This window comes from Chiloscyllium punctatum, chromosome 26 (genome assembly GCF_047496795.1).
Source record: "Chiloscyllium punctatum isolate Juve2018m chromosome 26, sChiPun1.3, whole genome shotgun sequence".
Taxonomy (NCBI): Eukaryota; Metazoa; Chordata; class Chondrichthyes; order Orectolobiformes; family Hemiscylliidae; genus Chiloscyllium; species Chiloscyllium punctatum.
In genome coordinates, this window is record NC_092764.1 from 67,330,156 (window position 1) to 67,353,863 (window position 23,708).

Genomic DNA, 23,708 nt, shown 5'->3' on the forward strand with positions numbered 1-23,708 from the left:
TGCTCTCTAGTTCTGGACTTGCCCAACCCAGGAAAAAGTCCTTGTCTGTTTATACTATCCATGCCCCTCATGATTTTGTAAACCTCTATAAGGTCACCCCTCAGCCTCCGACGCTCCAGGGAAAACAGCCCCAGCCTATTCAGTCTCACCAGATAGCTCAAATCCTCCAACCCTGGCAACGTCCTTGTAAATCGTTTCTGAACCCTTTCAAGTTTCACAACATGGTGGGACGGTCGCACAGTGGTTAGCACTGCTGCCTCACAGCACCAGAGACCCGGGTTCATTTCACGCCTCAGGCAACTGTCTTTGTGGACTTTGCACATTCTCCCCCTGTCTGCATGGGTTTCCTCCAGGTGCTCCGGTTTCCTCCCACAGTCCAAAAATGTGCAGGTTAGGTGAATTGGCCATGCTAAATTGCCCGTAGTGTTAGGTGAAGGGGTAAATATAGGGGAATGGCTCTGGGTGGGTTGCTCTTCAGAGGGTCAGTGTGGACTTGTTGGGCTGAAGGGCCTGTTTCCATACTGTAAGTAATCTAATCTAAAAAAAAATCCTTCCAACAGGAAGAGGCCAGAATTGCATGCAACAATCCAAAAGTGGCCTAACCAATGTTGTATACAGTGTTGTGGAGAAAATGTAGAGAACCACCAGGAGACGCAGAGAGTTCTTCAAGAAGTAGGTCTTTTATTTGCAAACAAAAAACCGTGACACTGAGAAAGCACATTCTCGAATGCCCACGAACCTCAGGGTCTGTGGATTTTTTTTTTACTATGTTTCTGTTAGCTTATCAGCATGCCCAACTATATTAATCAAAGTACCTCACTCTAGCTACACAATTAACCAGTGATGTTAGTTCCCATTATCTTTTTAGTTGTACATTCTACTTAATGTTATTCTAATGTCACGGTTAAATATTTACTGCTAACTCTGCTACAGTGATCTTTCCTTTCCAGACTAACCTGTCATGATAGATATTTAGCTATTCCACAATGGTGTTCTGTCTCAAGCGGACACTACTAATTATTAATTAGATATTTTAATGTCATGTCACAAATATTTATGGTCCCAATCCAGTCATAATAACACTTAACAGAGAAACTTGCTTTATTTCTTGTGTTATCTCATCTCGCCATAGTGACCTTTAAGCCTTAACCTTACTCTGCTAATTGGTGTAAGAAAATTCCACTATGGTTATCCCATCCTGCCTTCCACAGACCATAGATTGCCAGTGGTCTTGATGCTTTAACCCTTCCCATGCTTTCATGTTCTCTATTTTCCATAACAGCTGCAACATGACCTCCTGACTCCAATATTCTCTGCTATGACAAATAAAGGAAAGCGTACCAAATGCCTTGTTCACTATTCTATCTACCTGTGACTCTACTAACCATTTACATTGACTGTAATTCTCTAACTTCTTGAGCTTCAATACTATTAATAAATCTTTTATGTAATAGTGTGTCAAATTCTTTGTTAAAAACTACATAGAAGACATGTTGAATGTCCTCAATACCATTCTGTAACTAGCTTAAAAATAAAAACCCTTCAATTAGGTAAGATCTGTCTTTAACCAAAACCCAGTTGGTTCTTTGTAGCTGACTCAAACTTATCACAATGTCTGTTGATTTGAGTCCCTAATTATTGTTTTCTAAGTGTTACCAGCATCTATGATCAGTTGACAGGTCTTTTGTTACAACGATTATCCTTCCAGCATTACTTAAGTAAAGACGTCCCGTTTGCCACCCAAGAATTATTTGGGTCCTCTCCAGTATCTCAGAAAGATTGGAAGAGCCTGTTATCCCTTCTGTTGTCTCCACACACACTACATTTAGCAATCTGGAATGGAAACCAATGTTTCCTCTCTCAGGGTCTTACTGAATGATTTCCAACCATTATATTGCCATTCATTATTTCCACCTTCTCTATTTCTCTCTGTACTATATCTGCATTCTCTTCCTTGGTGACAACTATCACAAAGTACCAACGACGCCATTGTGTGTCTCAGTTTATTTCTTCACCTCCAAGAATCTATCACTTCTTTTTATCTCCAATGTGTTCCACTCTACCTTCCTTGGAGTTTGAAATTTAAATGGTATTCAGAACTTTGTGTATTCTCTTTTACATTACTGCCATTATATTCCTTAAATGAAAAGAACTGTGGATGTTGGAAATTAGAAATAAAAACAGAAATTGATGAAAAAACTCAGCAGGTCTGGTATCTGTAGACAGAAAGCTGAGGTCACGTTTTGGGTCCACTGACCCTTCTTCACAATGATTGTAGCAAGGCAAAGGTTGGTATATATGTTAAAGATGGGGTGGGGAATGGGAAGGAGTGAATGAGAAGTGAAGATGGAAAGAAAGGGAGAGAGAAAAACAGTTGAGCAGACAAAGGAATGGGTATAGGTCAGCCAGGGAGAATCAATAGCTGCTAATGGGAACCATTAGTGGCAGACAATGGATTGTTTGTGGTAGCAGCCCATGTGATGACAAAGCATAGTGTATGGGGTAAGCAAGGATAGGGGAGAAGGTGTTCAGGTTAGAAAATTATTGAATTTAAAATTATTAGGGTGGCATGGTGGCTCAATGGTTAGCATTGCTGCCTCACAGCACTAAGGAACTGGGTTCAATTCTGTCTGTATGGAGTTTGCATATTCTCCCCATGTCTGTGTGGATTTCCTCCAGGTGCTCTAGAGTCCAAAGATGCGCAGGTTCAGTGAACTGGCCACGCTAAATTGTCTATTCTATTCAGGGATGTGTAGGTTGGGTGCATTAGTCAGGGGAAATGTAAAATATTAGGATAGGGGAGAGGGTTAGAGTGGGATACTCTTTAGCGGGTTTGTGTAGACTTGTTGGGCCTAATGGCCTGTTTTCACACTGTAGGGATTCTATGAACTTGATACTGAATCCTGAGTCCCCAAGCAGAAAATGGGATGCTGTTTTTTCTCCAGTTTGCACAAGCAAACTGTGACAGAAATGTTGGCCCGGGAACATTGTGGTATCTTACATTCTCTCATTGAGATTTAATATTCATATCTGATTAACATGGTTTCAAATAATTCAGAGAAAGTTCATGTCTTTATTATCTTAAACACCACAAAATAACTTTTTCTTTGTTCATGGGATGTGGGCATCACTGGCTCGACCTTTATAGCCAGTCTCTGATTTGCCCAGAGGGCAGTTGAGAGTCAACCACATTGCTCTGAGTTTGGAGTCACTGTGGACCAGGCCTTGTAAGGGTGGCAGTTGCCTTACTTAAAAGGATGTGACTGAACCAGATGGTTTTTCCCAACAATCAGAAATGATTTCACGGTTATCAGTAGACTGTTAATTCCAGATTGTTATTGAATTCAAATTCCACCATCTGCCAAGGTAGGATTTGAACCCAGGTCTATTACTAATACAATTAAGCCATTGCCTCTCCCCATTCTCACTGTGCCACAATTTGGGATTGAGTCAAGGATGTTTACATTTTCAGTCTGACACTGAACTCTCTTGGCCAGTGCCTTTTCTTAAACTTTGGTTTCTATATTGGCCATTTATTGCTCACATTCTCATCTATAATATTTTGGAAAGTTTCTATAATGCCGGAGTCTGGACTGTTTATGGCTTTCCAAAGTTGTGGATGAATTCACACAAATTTATGGTGGTGACCATCCCCCTGAAATCATTATCATCATGACACGCCTCACGAAATGGTGGATTAAAAGTGAATGGACATTCAACTTTTTGTTTTATCTCACGACTCCAATTTACTTTTATTTTTCATTCTATCAGGGGATGTCGGTGTCCCTGGCAATTCCCACATTTGTTTCACATGCTGAATGGTTCTTGAGCTGTGTTCTGAGGAAGGGTCACTCAGCCCTAACCGTTCATTTTCATTTCTCTGCACAGTTGGTGCCAGACTTGCTGAGCTTTTCCGGCAATTTCTGTATTTCTTTGTGATTCTTTAGCATTTTAGGTCATTTCAGAGAGCGGCCATTCTGGATTATGCTACACCAGGAAAGTATAACAGATTTCAGATGGCATTATAAACATCAGGTTTTAGAATTGAATGTAAATTACAGAATATGTACCCACATCCGGAGAACATTGCCCTTGAACTCTGTATTAGCAACTGACCGGTACAGCACCATATCTCCTCATTCCTGCAGAAGGTGTCGTGCAATGGAGAATACTGTGAGCAGGAGGAATAACTCATGATAAAAACATGGAATCAAAGACACACCGAAGAAAGGTTTCCAAAGTTAAACATTTCAGAAGCATTTTACAGATTCAGAACCCAACCTTTCCTCGCTCTTCGCTGTTTACCACCTTGCAACAGATTAGCATTAGCCCGAAGGAAAGTAGAATCTACGTATTTCTTTGAGGTGTTAAAGTTCTGTGGAAATCAACACATATTTCACGGAGATATTACTCAACATTTCTACTGTTTGTTTCTGACCACATCCTGCATCTTACTTTGCAGCCATCCCTTGTGCAGTTACCGTTCGGTCAGTTGGTCAGAGTGTGTGGTCACTGTTTGTTGGGGGAGGAGGTGCTGCCTTGCCCCTGAAATGAATATTCAGGAAGTTAGTTCCGCACCTCTTAGATTCACACACATTGGAGCACTACTTGGATTCGAAGGATCGTGAATTCTTTCCTTTCTATGTTAAGATGTGCGTGTATTTCTCTGTAGCCCATGTGACAGTAACGTCTGCTTCAAGGGAATTTCGGGGAAGCAAGTGTTATCCAATTTAGCTCCCACCGCCTGACCATAAAACACGCTGCAAGAACTTATCTCAGTAAATCGTGTTCCTCCACTATGAGCAACTTAAAGAACAGGCGGTTTACTTTACTCCTTAATGTCAAGTATTCAAATTCACTGGGCTGCAAGTGGACAGCACTGATCTAATTATATCTTGATTTTGGTGAAAAAAGTGCCCAAAATTGTCACATCTGATGCAGGGTGGATTTCATACAATGAAAGCGGAATTTAATTTTGCTGCTATTCTCATGTATGTTTCCATAACATTGCCGACATTTAGAGAAAATCTACAACAAATGATGACCTTCTCTAACTGGGAACTTAATGAAAATATTCTCCAGGATTTGCCTCTCTGTCTCGTCAATGATAGAATATCGTTGATTCCCCGATTCAATATCAAACTATCTGCATTTTTAACGTTGCAAAACGGCAAGTTAAACTTTACAAGTCTTTCAAAATAAATCTCACAACAGCCAATTCTGTTTTTTTTTGTTGAGTGAAATGCCATTCCGACAATCTGACTACTTCGAGATGTACAGCAGTAAACTATTAACTATCCAGCTGTTTATATAACCTCGCCGTGCTGCGTCTAAGCATCTACGTTACAGTCACAATCGTTACAAAAACAAACGGTACAAACAGTATCTTAATGCAACTAGCGTTGTTACATTCACTAATTAGGGCATTTCTATGTTTTGACCATGAAAGATAATTGAACGTTAATTATGTATGAACTTTTATTGGTCAACATTTTGTCTCTGACCTATGCCAGTTCTTAAGAACTCATTGAACTTCACTGTGTGGGCGGCAGGGTGGTTAGCACCGCTGCTTCACAGTTCAATTCCCGCCTCAGGCGACTGACTGTATGGAGTTTGCGCATTCTCCCCGTGTTCCTCCAAGTATTCTGGTTTCCTCCCATAGTCCAAAAAATGTGCGGGTTAGGTGAATTGGCCGTGCTAAATTGCCCGTAGTGTTCGGTGAAGGGCTGAATGTAAGGGAATGGGTCGGTGGTGACTTATTGGGCTGAAGGGCCTATTTCCACACTGTAAGTAATCTAATCTAAAAAAAACAAATCTTAGGCATTAAGACCATACAATTTGGTTTTCTAAACTAATATGGGAATTGTCTAAATCCCTCTTTTTAAAAGAAAAATATCGAATTCTTGCACTGACAGATATAACCACTCTACATTCACACCACAGAAACCAGTAATCATTCTTTTAAAAATGCTTCATGAAATAAGAACTCAACATTCTCATCCCTAACCAAATCGATCAATTTTACATAACATTCCCAATGAAACATTAAGATTTGAGAAAGGGGGGACCTCGCTGTTCTTAAAGGTACCGAGCATGGCACCCATGAAATTGATAATGAAACAATGATTTATATTTAGGATGTCTGATTGATTAGAAAAAAAAACGGCATATTTTCGATTAAAGTGAAAATGTCATTTCAAGCTCAAGACACCAGACTGACTGACTATGTATAGCGGTTCTATAACATCACTTCTTCACACTAATCTATATATTTCATCACTCCTCCCAATTAATCTACATATATCATTAATAATCATTTAATAAATTGTGAAATAATTAGGATTCTGACACCCAGATCCAGTTTTAATTTAAGCAGAATGCTTTCTGTTGGTTTGCTGAGTGACCATTGCATAGAGTGAACAGCAAAATCTGAAGAGTCATGTTGCACTCTGCTTCTGTTTCCACAGATGGTTCCAGATCTGCTCAGTTTCTCCGGCATTTTTTGAGTTATTACTAATTACAGTTCTTGCCCCACAAAGAATTTACAATTGTATAACCTGTCCACTCCTGATATGTATTACCTTGCCCAAACAATGTTGCATTCAACAGTGCTCTAACTTTACTTAAAAGTACTCTCCCATTATATTTCTACTTTCCTACAGAAGACCAATGGTTCCAAAGCATAGATCACCCTTCTCTGTATTGTGAAGCAATATGCAAATCTTATTTAACACTGTGTTCACACTATGCCGAGAAACAATGCATTAATTTGGATTTTACTTTCATTTTTGACACTTGGAAAAATTATTTAACCCCCTTCTAGTCATTCCTTTCCATTTGGATTTTGAAGAATAAAAATAAAAATATAAATTTATTGTTACATGTTCTTTTACATGAAAAAAGAGTGAAGTTTTATAAGTCACCCCACTCTACAACTTTATTTTACAATATTTTATTTTATATATTCTACCAGTTACTTATTTAATGATGCACCAGATAATTGTTTACACATGATTGTTGAGATAGTTCAATGCATCAACTGCAGCCATATGATTCGCAGTCACTTTATTGGAATTCAACTTTTGCCGACAGAAATCTTTCTCAGGAATCTTGTGTAATCTTCGCTTTTTGCAAAATTTCCATAAGAGGTTTATGGCTTCTGAATGTACGACAGAGTTTTGCTACAGCCATTAGAGTGCATCATGTGAAGGTCCATCCTATCATGGTCGTCTCCAGATTCTAACCTGATCAACAACTCTACAATCTGTACTTCCTTTTCATTCCTTCGGGCAATTGCCTTGTCCCTTTAGCTGTCTATATATCCTTGGTACCTTGACTTCATCAGCACTGGATCATAGAGCTATTAGAAATAGGATTTGTTAGTTATATATTTAATATATTCACAATGAACAAGACCTGAATAAGCCAATTATGACCTTAAAAGAAATCTGCTTCCATAGTACAACCAAAGTGTGGCTGATCAATTCTTAAATGCTGTATGCATTGTGGACTCTAATACTCGATCTATTGATAGACGCAAAACTTAAGTGGTGAAGAATGGATGTTGATAAATATGAATCATTAAGAATGGACAGTGAACACAATAAGAATGAGACAGGTTGGCAATACTAATTGTGCAAAAAAAATTACATTGTTGGATCTAAGTGATAGACTAAGGAAAACGTCTAACTTGTTTAAGTTGAGAAGCAAAAAGACATGGTTATGCTATTGGTTATTTTATCAAACTTTGAATAAGGGAATGAAAGTAGAAGAGATGCTAAGTTGCAAGGAAACAAAAGCAATATTGCATAGTAGTGTTATTAGGACTTTAGTTTCCGACATATTGATTGGGATAAGATATGAATCAAGAGTAAGAAGGAGAAGCATTTTCTGAAATGTACTCAGGAAGAGTACTCATTGACTAGATTGTTATTGGGCCAATTAGAGAACAGGTGTTGCTGGATCTGATGCTGGGAAATGAGATAAGCTTGGAGTACCAAAACCAAGAAGGAGTGTTGAACATTTTTAAAGTCCTGATTAGGTCCCAAATAGAACATTGTGTACTATTCTAGTCATCCCAATAGGAACATTGAGAGAGTCCTTGACAGGATGCAGAAAAGATCTACCAAATGCTACCACGATGGTAGATTTTAGTAGCAAGGTTAGGGTAAATGAGCTAGTAATTGTTCTTGAGCAAAGGATGTTGAGGGGAGATTTGATCAAATTCCAGAAGATCACATGATTAGTTTGGAGAAGGTGAACAAGGAACACAAATTCCCATTAGATAGCAAGGGGCATGTGACATGGATTTCAGGTTTTGCTAATGATTTCCGAGGCAACATTTGTGTTTACATGCAGCTATTTCTCGTGACCTGCAATTTGATACACACAAGTTCAGCAGAACCAAAAATAATTAATGAGTTCAAAAGGAAATGAGTAATTAAGGGAAATCAATCCACTGGGCTACAGGGATTGAGTAAGAAGTGGGAATGACTGGACTGCTACAAAGAAAGGACAAGGCCTCGGTGGGCAGAGTGGCCTTGCTTTATGCCATAAATGACTTTTTATGACATTGATGAATGGAACTAAAGCTTTCTGAGTTTCCTAATATGTAGCAGAGTATAATGCAGCCTGAATAAAATCTATAGATAGAAACACCCCTTAAACCTATTGCCAGTTCCCCTGTTCTCCAGTCCCGACTATGAGAAAGAAGTACCAAATCTCAAAAACTTGGTATTAGCCACTGAGGTGGGTTTTTGTTGAGATCATGCAAAACCAACAGAATGTGGTGATTATTGAATTCTGGGATCACTCAGCAGTTAAAAAGCTCACAACAATTTACAATTTAAAAAAAATCACTTTTTATAAACTAAATGTAACTGTTATTAGAAATTTTTTAAACAATTGTCATAAGGAAATGTATTTTAAAACATTCACCGTCATATCCCACTGGAGTGCACTCACTGCATGGCTCTAACTTTCCAATGGTTACACTGTTTCTCTTGGTCTCTTCATTTCGATACCTGCTCAAAGAAAAGGGAGGAATCAGGAGAACTCTTCCAAAGTTTCGATGGTTAGAAACCATTAACTATAATTTTGTAGTAACCTCAATACAGATGGTGACAGTGACAACAAGCTAATTCACAGAAAAAAAATGGATGGAATGTAATCTAAACACACTACTGTATTAAAGGAAAAATAGATTGAGATTTAACAGGGAATTAGCAAGTGAATATTCTGACATCAATGGTAGGGAAATGCTAGAGTTCATTATAAAAGATTTAAAACAGAGCACTTTGGACACAGTGACAGGATTGGACAGAATCAGCATGGATTTACAAAAGAGAAATTGTGATTGACCAATCTACTGGAACTTACTGAGTGTAACTAGTAAAGTTAATAAGGGAGAGCCAGTGGACGTGGTTTACTTGGACTTTCAGAAGGCTTTTATAACATCCATTTAAGAGGTAAGTTCATAATTTTCAAGAGCATGGGATTAGGGATAGATAATTGAGATGGATAGAAAACTGGCTGGCAGGCAAGAATCAAAAGAGTAGGAATAAATGGATCTTTTTCTGAGTAGCAGGCAGTGACTAGTGCAGTGTTGCAGAGATCAATGCTTTGACTCCAGCTATTGACATTATATATCAATGATTTAGATGAGGGACCCAAAGAGTGCAGTGATGGAAACAGAGTGCAGATACACTAGTAACATTTCGAAATAAATCTGGCAAATCAGTTAAAAGAAAGAACCCAAATGCAACATTTCAGTGAAAGAATGAAAGTGTTAGATATCCGTAACCCACTGTTTATGAGCAATGCCTCATTTGAAGAACTCAATCCAAAAGAGAACAGATTTAAATTGCAGTGTAATTGTGGGAACTGATACCACAGGCAAGATATTTTCCAAAACTAATTCACAAGTTTCACACCTTCCTTCCATAAATCTACAAGTACTGTTGAACATTAGAACTCTGTGTTAAAATGCTTACCTATGGAGCATATCTGATGTAACATGGTCAAATATGATAACTGCTAGTATAATAATTACCAATATCCCCAATATGGATCGATAAATCAGGTGGACAGGAACAGCATGATAATCTGGAAAAGAATAAAGTAATCAATGACTCGCTCAAAACATACCATTTTAACAACATTTTGACAACTCAAGAATCCAGAGTCATCATGTATTCAACTTGTTGGCCTCTAAATCCACTCACGATTGCTCACAGTTATATAGACCAGTGAGTCTTTTACAGTTAAAGAGCATTAGGACAAAAATAATGAATTTATTTGTCAAGAAACTACCAGCACTTTGGTAAACATTGTGTTTCTCCATTATGTTTTCTCATACTGTAAACAAAATCCAAAAGAACATAATTTAAAAACCCTCTTTTCAAGCAGTCATAAATTGATTAACTATTTAATATCATTGGATTCATTCAGAGCATGCACCACTGATTAGGCCAGCATTTATTGCCTTCCCTGAATTTGGTGTTTGAGCAGCAGTTGGAAAGAGGGTGAGTTTATTGAAGTAAAACAAAACCATGGGACATGGGTAACTCTGCCTTGGTTAAAGTGGACTGTCCATCTCTAATTGCCCTGAAGAAGACGATAATGTCATCCATTTTTGACTCACTGCTGTCGATGTCAGAGAGCTGTGAATAGCATGGAAACAGACCCTTTGGTCCAACTCGTTAATGCCGATCACGTATGCTAATTTAATTTGTCAGTATTTGGCCCATGCCCCTTTAAAGCCTATTCATGCATGCATCCAGGAGCCTTTTAAATGTTATAAAATTGTACCAGCCTTCACCACTGCACTGGCAGCTCATTCCAACACGCACCACCCTTGGCATGAAAAAGATGCCCCTTACATCCATTTTAAATCTTTCCTCTCTCACCTTAAACCTCTGCCCTCAAGTTTTGAACTCCCTCACTCAGGGGAAAAGACCTCAGCTATTTACCCTATCCATGCCCCTCATGGTTTTATAAAATTTTGTAAGGTCACTCCTCAGCCTCAGAAACTCCAGGGAAATTTGCCCCAGCCTATTCAGCCTCTCCCGAGAGTTCAAACCCTTCAACCCTGGCAAAATCCTTGTAAATCTTTTCTGATCCCTTTCAAGTTTCACAACATCCTTCTAATAGCAAGAATACTACAATTGAATGCAGCATTCCAAAAGTGGCTGAATCAATTTCCTGTCCAGCCACAAAGTGACCTTCCATCTCCTATACTCAATGCACTAACCAATAAAGGCAAGCATACAAATACCTTCTTCACTATCTTGTCTACCTGGGACTCCATTTTCAACAAACAATGAACCTACACTGCATGGTGTCTTTGTTCAGCAACACTCCCCAGGATCTTACCATTAAGTCTATGTGGTGTACAATTTTGAGGTAGAGGGTTTCAGGATTTTGACTCAACAATGGTGAAGTAATGGAATGATGATACAGTTCCAGGACAGGATGTTGCATGGCTTCGAGTGGAACTTCAGGTGCTGGTATTCCTATGTATCAACCACACTTGTGGTACAGATCATGGGTTTGGAAATTGCTGTCTAAGTGAGGAGTCTCAGAAACTCCAGGGAAATTTGGCCCAGCCTATTCAGCCTCTCCCGAGAGTTCAAACCCTTCAACCCTGGCAACACCCTTGCAAGTCTTTTGGATATGATCAACAAACATATTTAGATGGACTACACACTGAAACTGACCAGGTAATACTTCTTGATTCCACGTGGTAAGACTCCTAATTATTTTGGTTATCTGTATTACCAATTTCATGTCAGGGGTCATAAATAAATAGCTGTAACATCATTTAACATAAAAGCAAAAGTAGGCCATTCAGCCAATTGAGTTTGTTCTACCAGTTAATGAGACTATGGTTGATCCAGCAATAATCAACCACACTTCCGTGCCTTTTCCTCAACTCTTGATTTCCTTACTCAATAAAATCTATTGCAGCCTTGAATATATCAAAAACACAACCACTCCAGCCCTCTGCAAGTGAGGAATTCCACAGATTCACTACCTGCAGAGAAGAAATTCCTCTTGATCTCCGTTCTGATTAGATGACTCCTTACCCTGAGATTATGGATCCTGGTCCTGGACAGTCTCACAGGAGAAAGCAATTTTTCAGCATGTCAAGCCATGTAAGAATATGACAGGTTTCAAGAATGTTGCCTGTCATTCTTCTTAACTTAAACAAGTACAGACACAACATACTCAACCTTCCCTATAAGAAAACTCCTGGATACCAGGATGGTCCTCATGAACCTTCTCTAGATTGTCCCAGTGCAGTCTTTATTGAAATCTTTATTTCAATAAGGCGACCAAAACTGTTAGGTAAAAACAATAACTGCAGATGCTGGAAACCAGATTCTGGATTAGTGGTGCTGGAAGAGCACAGCAGTTCAGGCAGCATCCAAGGAGCTTTGAAGTCGACATTTCGGGCAAAAGCCCTTCATCAAGGAACAGCCCTGATGAAGAGCTTTTGCCCGAAATGTCGATTTCAAAGCTCCTTGAATGCTGCCTGAACTGCTGTGCTCTTCCAGCACCACTAATCCAGGACCAAAACTGTTTATGTATTCTAAACGGCCTTGAGTAACTTTCCTATATGTGTAGATCAGAGTGGTGCTGGAAAAGCACAGTGTGTCCGGCAGCATCTGAGCAGCAGGAAAATTGATGTTTCGGGCAAAAACCCTTCATCTGAAGAGTTTTTGCCCAAAACGCCGATTTTCCTGCTCTTCGGATCCTGCCTGACCTGCTGTGCTTTTCCAGCACCACTCTGATCTAAATTCTGGTTTCCAGCATCTGCAGTCTTCACTTTTGCCTTTCCTATTTGTGTATGCTATTCCCTTTGAAATAAAGGTCAACATTCCATTTGTCTTCCCGACTTCCTGCTGAACTTGGATGCTAGGTTTGGTGATTAATGCATTTGGACCCCAAATTGTTTGCACTCCAGTTTTCTGCAACTTGCTTCATTTCAATAATATTCCTCTTTTCTTCCTGATAAAAGTGCAAAAACTCACATTTTCCTTCTTTATAATCCAGCTGCCAAGTTTTTGCCCTCTTGTATATCCTGTCTATATCTCTGCAGCCCGTGACACTCTCATTACTTGCCTTCCCTCTTATTTTGGTGTCATCTGCTAACTTAATGATAGTGCATTCATTATGCTCATCCAGTTCATTTATATTTTAAATATTATGGCTTAGCATTGATGTTTGAGCACTCCATTAATTGTAGGTGAAATATAGCGTATAGGTGCACTCTTTCTTCCAATTTTTTTATCTTCCCATTAGATGATCCCGTATCAATACTAATATATTTCCTGTGATATAATGGAATCTCAGCTTATTGAGTTGCCTTATAGAACATTACAGTGCAGTACAGGCCCTTCGGTCCTCGATGTTGCACTGACCCGTGAAACCAATCTGAAGCCCATCTAAACTACACTATTCCATTTTAATCCATATGTTTATTCAATTAGCATTTAAATACCCTCAAAGTTGGCGAATGTACTGCTGTTTCTGGCAGTGCATTCCACGCTCCTCCTACTCTCAGAGTAAAGAAACTACCTCTGACATCTGTCCTACCTAGCACCAGGAGCTCAGATTTATTTCTCTGTATATTCTCTACATCTGAAATATCACATCTTTGATACCAGAGAACAAAAACATACTTTGTATTGCACAAATTAATCAGCCGAAATGTTCAGATAATATCTAAATGCAATCCAGCCAGCAATGTATATATGCTAGAATTAAGCACAGTGAAACCATTACCCCAATTTAGGAATCCACACTCCTTTTCTGGGTTTCTCCAAACTTTGCTGCCAAGCTGATTTTAAGCATCTCTGAAGCAGGACATGAATAGCTTTTCTATCCAGTTAATTTGAATGCAATTCTATATAACACACTTAGAAATTTCATTACTGGCAGTAGAATATATCACCTGATATTACTTTGTAAACAATAACATCAAATTTTTTCTTTGCAAATCTGCTTCAATGTTTATATATTCTTAAAGTCATTTTACAGTCTCCTTCACCTTGAGATTCCTCCACTGCTTTCATCATTCTGTAGAGTACAATATTATCTCTGTGCTTAATATAGTACTGGATATGTTGCCTGAATTTAGAGAGATGAATGCATTCTGCCACATTACTCAAATTTACGTTGAGCCTGCATAAAATTCTGAATTACTAGCGGATTTGAAGATTCCATAGTGATATTGAATTAAATACAGAGTACTCTTTATATTTTATAAGTGACACAATATCTGCAATAACAGCTCAACTACTGCTGATGGAGCATATGTATCGTGTTTGTTGTCATTTTACCTACGTTGTCGACAATGTAGCTGCAATTTGCTGGACCACTGATAGAAACATGATAGACTTGACAGGTGTAAACCGTGCCTTGCTCAATTGGCCGTGTCTCTTCTAAGGAACTGATCACTTCATACAGTCTGTCTGTTGTTTCCTGTTGTACAGTTGAAATTCCTGTCAGAATTCTGGTGCCATTTTTATGCCAGGTAAGGTTGAATTCCTTCGGATGAAACTCAGCCGTTTGACACTGGAGTCTTAAAAAGGTAGATGAAGCCTTGTGGAATGATGTGGAGACAATCTTCAGGGGTACAGGAGCAGCTAAATTGAAAGAAAAAGAAAAACATTTAGAAAAAAAACAGCTGAATATCTTTAACTGTTTTAACTTCACGTACAGTGTTTAGTAACCACATCTAGGCATCTTCATTGGATCTTAGTTAAATGTTATTTTGTGAATGGACTCCAAAGATAATTCATCCTTTACTCTCCAGCAATGAACTGAAAATGATTGATCTTCACATCATGGAAACATTTTACTGTGTGTGTCAAATCAAAACCTAAGTAAACCAGAATAAGTTGGGTGGATGGTGGTGGTTGGGGTGGAAGGGGAAAGGGGTGTCTTTATTCTACTGCTTAGTATTCCACGTGCCTCGCACAGAGAAAGATGGTTGTGGTTTTTGGAGGTCAATTTACTCAGCTCTGGGACATCATTTCAGCAGTTTGTCAGGTCTATACCCATTCTTCAGTTGCTTCATTAATAATTTACCTCCAATATAACGTCTCAAGTGGGAATATTTGCTAATGACTGTATAATGGTCAGTTCAAATCACAACTTCTCAGATAAAGAATATCTGTGCATGCAACCAGTATCCAGACTGGTTTGCTTGGCCTTACAATCACAGAATATCCTACTGTTTACATCCTGAGGGAGACCTGGACTTAACCATATAAACACTTTAACTGCAAATGGGCTCACAGGCTGGCTAGTCTGGGTCAAGTATCTCACCTTCTGAAATCCCAAACCTTTCCACCAACTGCAAGGCACAAGTCTGGAGTGTTATGGAATACCCTCCATGTTCCTGGATGAGTGAATCTTCAGGAATGTTCAGGAAACTTGACAGCATCCAGGACAAAACTGACTGTGTGGAGTTTGCACAATCTCCCCGTGTCTGCGTGGGTTTCCTCCAGGTGCTCCAGTTTCCTCCCACAGTCCAAAAGTGTGCAGGTTCGGTGAATTGGCCATGCTAAATCGCCCGTAGTGTTAGGTGCAGGGGTAAATGTAGGGGAATGGGTCTGGATGGGTGCACTTCGGCAGGTTGGTGTGGACTTGTTGGACCGAAGGGCCTGTTTCCACACTGTAAGTAATCTCAAGTCATCTAAAACAGCCTGCTTGGTAAGCACCTCAGGAATTAAATCAATTTTCCTTTGAGGACATACTTTGAGAGGCTTCCGTGAGGATTTCATTTTGAATTTAGAGGTTTCTTTTGATTTTCAGGGGCTTCTTTCTCATTCTCCATCACTCCTTTATTGTATGCTGCAGTAATGAAATAACACAGCCCTGAATATTTGTACTGAATTATATATATTTACCAGGTTTTTTTCCTTTTTCTTAGGTGCTATAGCACAAATCCCCACATATTAAATATTTTATCTTGGAACATATAAATTAGATATTTAAAAATTAATTGATGATGAATGGGTCTTCCATATGCTGTTTCATAAGTGGAAATGTTGACCACTTGTGGTAAAAAGTCAATCCTTTTTACCACAACCACACATTGAATGCTCTCTGTTTTCCAGCATGCCCAGGTGATGATTTGTAGATACACCAACACTAACAAAAGCTCCCTTAGTTTGTGATGAGCAACATCTTTCTTACATTGCTCTATGTCATTGAAGGTTCATTGTTCTAGGTTGTTCAATAATGAGTGTCTATAGAACATATGGTGAACTTTTCGTCTGACAGTTATAGAATTTATCAGAATGCAGAAGGAGGCCTTTCAGCCCATCACGTTTCCACAGGCTGTATGATCTAGTGCCAATTTTGTGCCCTTTCCCCATATCCTTGTAGATTCTAATTATGCAAACAGTTTTTTTTCCCCCACTCATGGGATGTGGACGTCACTGGCTGGCAATGACTTTATTGCCCATCCTTTGTTACCTTAGAACTTGCTAGGCCATTTCAGAGAGCAGTTAAGAGTCAACAACATTGGTGTGGGTCTGGAGTCAGATGTAGGCCAGACCAGATGAGGCTGGCGGATTTCCTTCATTAATGAACCAGGTGGTCTTTTCCAATAATTGGTTTCACTGTCAGCAGTCGTGTCTTAATTCTGGAGTTGTTATAAATAGAATTCAAATTCCACCATCTGCCATAGTGAGACTTGAACCCAGTCCTCAGAATGTTAGCTGAACTTCTGGATTAATAATCTATCTATTATACCACTGGGCCGTCACTTCCCCACTCCTCTTGAATACCCCAACTGAAACTGCCTCCACCACATTTCCAGGCAGTGCATTCCAAACTCTAACCCTATGTGGATTATTTTTTTCTCACATAATCCTTGCTTCATTTGGACGCCCTCTCAATCTTGTTTCTTTTACCAGTAGGAACAGCTTTTCCTGATCTTCTCTGCCTAGCCCGCTCATGATTTTGAAAATCTCAATCAAATCTCTTTTCAAAGTACTTCTCTCCAGGAAGAACAATCCCAACTTCTTCAATCTATCCTCATAGCTGAAGTTTCTCATCACTGAGATCATTCTAATAAGTCACTTCTGCACTCTCACCAATGTATTCACATTTTTCTGATAATGTGGACCACAACTGTACACAATACTCCAGAGGAGGTCTAACAAGTGTCATGTACAATTTCAACATCATCTTTTTTGAGACAGTTTTGCAGAATCTAAATGATCTCAAAGTAGGAGATCTGCTTAGGAACAGAGACCATTACATGGTATATCTTAGCATTCAGCTTGAGATTGCATAAATTGGATTGGAACAATTGTGCCAAACTTAAATAAAAGGCAGTTAAATAGGAATCAGGGATGAGTGTAGGCTGGGAAAATAAATAACAGAGAGGGTTGAGGAGCAACAACAAACATTTCAGAAAATAATCCGTGACTCATGACAAAGATATCTCCCATGAAGGAAAACAGATTCTCAGAAGGAGATAAGACAAGCATGATTATCCAAGGAAGTAAAGGATAGCATTAAATTCAAAGAAAATACATACAAATTGGCAAATCTGAGTGGTAAACCAGGGCATTAGGAATGATTTAAAAGCTGACAAAAGATGACAAAAATAAAATTAAGTGTGATTAAATAAACTATTAGGTCAAATTAGCAAGGAGATATTAAGAACTCCATTAAATATATAAAAAAGGACAAGGAAGTCCAACATGAACACTGGTCCTTCACACAATGAGGCAGGGCTGAGGAAATGGCAAAAGAATTGAATAAATACTCTGTATTAATCTTCACAGAATAGGATATGTGGGGGTGGTGGAAATAAACATAATAATTATCATGGATGTACTGGGGAACCAAATGAGGTTGAAGGTTGATGGGGTGCAACAATGGACTGTAATAGAAATCGATGAATTGATAGAAATCCTTGAGTCCTTATTTTCTGGTAGAGTGAAAGTGAGGACTGCAGATACTGGAGATCAGAGCTGAGAAATGTGTTGCTGGAAAAGAACTTTTCTGGTAGAGTGGCAAACATTTGGAAAACTGCCAATGTAACTTTCTTATTCAAAAAGGAAGGAAGACAAAACAAACGGTCATGTGACCAATGGTGTTCCACAGGTATTGGTGCTGGGTCTAATTTTGTTTGTCATTTAGATAAATGATTTCGATGAGAATAGGTACGATTAGTGAGTTTGCGGATAACACAAAGATTGGTGGTATAGTGGACAGTGAAGAAGATTATCTTAGATTATAAAGTGAGCTTGATCAATTGGGTTAATGGGCTGAAGAGTGACAGATGCAGTTTCTTTCGGATAAGCGTGAGGTAAGCATGAATTTGGTAAAACAAATAAGGGTAGGAATGTCCAAAAGGTTTCGGCTCAAAACATTGACTTTCCTGTTCCTCAGATGCCATCTGACTGGTTTCCTTTTCCAACTCCACATTCCAAGGACAGGACTTGTATAAGTATAAGTAGGGCCTTGGGTACTGTTGTAGAACTGACAGATCTAGGGTTCAGGTCTATAATTCTTTGAAATTTGGATCACATATGGATCGGGTGGTTTAGAAGGCATTTAGCTTGCTTGTCTTCATTGCTGAGACCTTGGAGTATAGGAGTTGGGACATTATGATGAGGTTATACAGAATGTTGGTGAGGCCTCTTCTGCAGTACTGTGTCCAGTTCTGGTCACCCTGTTACAGGGGTGTAGCATATTTAAAGTGGCCCATAGAGAAGTTTAATCTAGGATAGAAGTTCGGCACAACATCGTGGGCCGAAGGGCCTGTTCTGTGCTGTATTGTTCTATGTTCTATGTTCTATGTTCTAAAATAATAATGAGGATATAGACAAAGTGAATGGCAGGTGTTTTTTCCCCCAAGGGTGGGGGATTTCAAGAGTAGTGGGCATATTTTTAAGGGAGAGGAGAGAGATCTTAAAAATACATGAGGGTATTTTTGTTTTTACACGGACAGTGGTTCCAGAGGAAGTGGTCGAAGTGGTAAATTGCTTAAAACACATTTGGATAAGAACATGAACAAGAAATGTTTGGAGGGAATGGGCCAAGTGTCAGCAGGTTGGACTACTTTAGTTTGGAATTGTGGTTGGCAAGGACTGGTTGGACAAACAGGTTTGTTTCCTTGTTTTGTGACTCTATGTCAGGCTGGTTAACTTGACAGTTGTTAATGTGAAATATTAGAGTCTGTTAGCTTGGATAGGGACTGTAGCTAATAAAAAACACCACTGGAATAAGTTGGGTTTCAGGATGGCAACCTGTAACTAGTGGAGAGCCACAGGTTGCTGGGACCGCTATTATTTATAGAATATACTCATGACTTGGGTGATGGAATTGTATATTCTATTACCAAGTTCGTTGATACTATACAAAAAAAAATAAATGAGTAGGGAAGTAGTGAGGATGACAGAATAAGTATTGAAAGAGATATGGACAGGTTAAGTGAATGGTCAAAAACTCATCATATGGAATATAATGTGGAAAATGTGAGGTCATACACGTCAGCAGGAAAAATAGAAGAGCTGAATATTATTTGAATAAGGAAATATTACAGAAAGCTTTAACACAGAGGGATGTGGATGTCCTAGCGCATGCATCACAAGGAGCTAACAACCTTGTTCAGTCAGCGATAGGAAAGGCAAATTGCCTGATCTTATTTCCAAAAGAATGGAGCATAAAAACAGGGAAGTTTTGCTAAAACTATACAAGTGAGACCCATCTGGAAAAGTACATTTTCCCTAACCTAACGAAAGATAGATTGGCATCGAAGACAGTTCAGAAAAGATCCACTGAGATGTTCCCAGGTCTGGAGGGATTTTAGGAGAGGCAGAGTTTTTTAGGTTTTTTACTCATTTGAGTTTAGAAGGCCTAGTTGAAACCTGTAAGATTCATAGAGGCTCAGAGATTTATAGGCTTGCCAGAATATATGCTGGGAGATTATTTTTCCTTGTGGAAGAATGTAGGATCAGAGGGCATACTGTCAGAGCAAGGGGTCACTCATTTAAGACAGACAAGGAAGAATTTCCTGTATCAGAGGATGGTCAATCCATGGAGTTCTTTAGGGCAGAAGGTCATTGAGGGGGTGTCATTCAGAGCTGACAGGAAGTCTTTTAATCAATGATTACTGAGAGAAGGCAGGAAAATGGAGTTAAAGATTATCAAATCAACTATGATCTCATTCAATGAATGCCATACATCTACTTTTTCAACTCATGGTCTCATTTTGTCATTTTGTGAAACTAGCATATTGTAATTTTACAAAGTGACCATCAAAGGCCTGAGCTGGAGCTGTGAAGCAATCTTCAGGCATGAATTTGAATTCCTTCAAAGTGTGCTTGAGCTAAGCATTGTCAAGCACAAAGAAAACATTAAAGGTTTTGGTGTCGCATGTGGCTGAATATCAAAAGCAGGCTCAAGGTCTTTTACTTCAAACATTTTGCCATCTTTTCTGTAGAAAGGAAATAGCAGCTGGTCATCATAATTCCTTCTTTTTTGCCTCACCCCCTCGATCCTGCCTCTAACCTCGCCTTCCACCAGTACAGGTCACATTTTGTTTCAACAATCAGAACAATTCCTTCTTCTGAGCGGAATGGTGAGCATCCCATTCGCTATCTGTATTATAGGCCGACAATCAGAACTCAAATTTCTTTTTGAAGTTTCGACTTTATAGCTCATTTTTGCTTTTCTTTCGATACGTATTTCAGCAAATCTGAAGTCCATTTTTATTTTGTAAAATATTCAATGAAAGTCTAAGAGTAATTTTGCTTCTTTTTAAAAAAAATGTAATCAGTATCAATATTTTCAGATAGCTATTGGCCCTATCCCCAATGATACCATAACTGGTTTTGACTGTGTGTTAATGTTCCACTGCATGTTTTAAATAAAGTTGTTATTTTTCATTGTTTAGACATTAGCACTGACATTAGCAGGGGACACTTGAACACCCTGAAACAGGAATTCACCTTACATAAGGTGTTCAATATGGTGGGGTTCAATAGATTGATGGTGTGCATGTGAGGGATAGTACTAAGAATATTCAGCAACCCTGAGTTCTACAAAGCAAGCAGGTTTTTCCAAGTCTGTGAGGGATAAGACACATGCTTCGTTTTGAGAAGCTCTTAATGGGAATCTCAAGATGCTGGAATAGATCTAAAAATTTGGCTTAAAGGGTCACTGATTCCAAAATGCATTGCTACAGCCACCCACTAGTAAATAGTCAATCATTGGGCGCTAACATGGGAAGGGAAATGGATAGAGTGACTGACTGAAGTGCTCCCATCTGTGTGGAGCTATTTGTCGTGTGCGTGTGCAGAGGGCTGTTAGAGCATGTTAGAGTCAATAACAGATTTGTTTCATGACTATATCATGGTTGGGGGGGGGGGGGGGGTCATTGTATTGGAAAACAGTTGTATTTCTTCCCAACAAAGTTTTCATCTGACTTGCTTGTATAGCATATTACCACTTGTGTTATCACTTGTATCTGTTTCACAATTATAGAGTGATAGAGATGTACAGCATGGAAACAGACCCTTCGGTCCAACCCGTCCATGCCGACCAGATATCCCAACCCAATCTAGTCCCACTTGCCAGCACCCGGCCCATATCCGTACAAACCCTTCCTATTCATATACACATCCAAATGTCTCTTAAATGTTGCAATTGTACCAGCCTCCACCACATCCTCTGGCAGCTAATTCCATACACATACCACTCTCTGCGTGAAAAAGTTGCCCCTTAGATCTCTTATATTTTCCCCCTCACCCTAAACCTATGCCCTCTAGTTCTGGACTCCCCGACCCCAGGGAAAAGTCTTAGTCTATTTATCCTATCCATGCCCCTCATAATTTTGTAAATCTCTATAAGGGCACCCCTCAGCATCCGACGGTCCAGGGAAAACAGCCCCAGCCTGTTCAGCTTCTCCCTGTAGCTCAGATCCTCCAACCCTGGCAACATCCTTGTAAATCTTTTCTGAACCCTTTCAAGTTTCACAACATTTTCCATTTATCAATATTTGTACGAGCACTTATTTTCATATGCAGCAGGTCTTGTTTGTGAGCTTCGTTCAGAGTCAAGCTCTGAGCCTAACTGAGGTGGCCGAGATTATCACCCTATACTGGTGTAGTCTCAAGTGGCTGCTCTGTTGCAATTGATTGCGAATGAAGGATTTTGTTTGGATCTCAAAAAACAAAACACCTTTCCCCTTGTCTCAGCATTCCAATTCTGAGTAAGTCTCTTTATACCCAATAAGTTAAAGAAGCTTTAAAAATCCATAAATTTCTAGTAATCAAGCAAACATAAATGAAGATTTTTTTTTGACTTGCTTAAATGATGTGTTAAAACACCTCGTGTTATATTTCTAAAATTGTGAATAATCCTGCAATTATCCATCCCAAACATAGAATTTTAACATTTTAAAAAAAAGGTCTTTATTCCCAACTTTGAGTTTCTTTTTGTTGCTTCAATTATCAGGGATTCTGGTCCTGTCCCTAGAAACCTGACAATTGTTGAATGCATGTTGTTCCAGTTACTTCATTAGAGAAATTTACTGTTTTATACTCAGGACGGTTATATATTGAGTGCTTGAACAAACAACATTGGAATGTTTAAAAATGAGAGTGAAATCTTTCAGGAGAGATGTTAGGAAGCGCTGCTACACACAAAAAGTGGTAGAGGTTTGAAACTCGTCCACAAACAGCAGTGGATGGTTGTCGTTAATATTAAACTGAGATTTTGTCATATTTTTAAACAAAAGGTATTAAGGTATATAGGCCAAACATAGATAAGTGGAGTTAGGCCAAAGTTCAGCCATAGTTTCATTGAATGGGGGAACGGGCTCGAGGGACTGAATGGCCTAATCCAAATATCTCTGAAACTTTTCCTGTTTATAATTTTTAGCAACGCTTACCATACACAAGGAGTTGCAGCCCGGTTCCTTTCCCAACTGTTCGATGCTGATATTTGACGGCACAGTGATACATTCCGGCATCCGCAACAGTCACATTCAGAACATGAAGGTATGCGCCGCCTCTCCTTACAGTGAACCTTTTCCTGCCGTTTGCTTGCAGGAAGCTCTTGTTCCCGTCTCTCCACCAGTAAGCGGTTACCGCCGAGTGATTAACATGGAAAGGGAAAGGACACCGGAAGAGAACATTCCCACCCCGGCGCGCCAGTGTTTGTGCCAGATTCCTGCCATGGTCGCCAGAGCTGCAGACAGAAACTGACAACAAAATACCCCAAAGTAAATCACAGCCCCAGTGGGAAAGAAAAACACTGCTAAAAATAATATCGTCTTTTGTTACATTAGTAATGCTGCTTAATTTTCCAAGTTTAACTAACTATCCTGCTAACGAATGCGTTTCCTGATTAAATTACCATAACCAATATTGCTTTTCATATTCACATCATTCTTTTCTGCAAAGAACACTCAATATGAAAATATTTAATGAAGCTAAAGTAGCAGAAAGCTAGCTTGTGTATGATATCGGACACAAGTTCTTGTTCAGGGAAGTTTTAATAATTAACATGAAATCTAAATGCCTACCTACATACAAAATTCCCAGAAAAGATACGTCGCTAAACGATAGAGTCTTCAACATATCCGCCAGCTGGAGTGGCTAACTCACAGAGTTGGAAATGCAAATACTGTCGAGACAGTGAGAGCAAAGGTGCCCCTGTGTCTGCAA

The 23,708-nt window shown here is 39.2% G+C and overlaps 1 protein-coding gene across 2 annotated transcripts; it reads right to left on the minus strand.

Moving 5' to 3' along the window:
• Positions 1 to 517: 517 nt before the first annotated feature.
• On the minus strand, positions 518 to 23,708 carry LOC140453144 (uncharacterized). Of its 2 annotated transcripts, none has more exons than XM_072547566.1 (6): positions 23,567 to 23,708; positions 22,931 to 23,242; positions 14,346 to 14,651; positions 9,993 to 10,104; positions 8,938 to 9,023; positions 518 to 7,360 (listed from the first exon to the last, which is right to left on the minus strand). In XM_072547566.1, the coding sequence occupies exons 1-6, from the start codon at positions 23,619 to 23,621 to the stop codon at positions 7,353 to 7,355; spliced, it is 879 nt and encodes a 292-aa protein (XP_072403667.1). In that variant the 5' UTR covers positions 23,622 to 23,708; the 3' UTR covers positions 518 to 7,352. The 2 variants fall into 2 exon arrangements, 1 of the variants encoding a protein (XP_072403667.1); XR_011952312.1 differs by having other exon boundaries at positions 7,351 to 7,360; positions 10,052 to 10,104.

What these genes read in the sequence shown, in the direction of transcription:
- LOC140453144 (XM_072547566.1), bottom strand. Translation starts at nt 23,621, where the DNA reads ATGTTGAAGACTCTATCGTTTAGCGACGTATCTTTTCTGGGAATTTTG. An exon ending in GCTGCAACTCCTTGTGTATG is followed by an intron (nt 14,652 to 22,930) that starts GTAAGCGTTGCT and finishes CTTTCAATTTAG; the next exon opens with CTGCTCCTGTACCCCTGAAG. An exon ending in CTACATTGTCGACAACGTAG is followed by an intron (nt 10,105 to 14,345) that starts GTAAAATGACAA and finishes ATTCTTTTCCAG; the next exon opens with ATTATCATGCTGTTCCTGTC.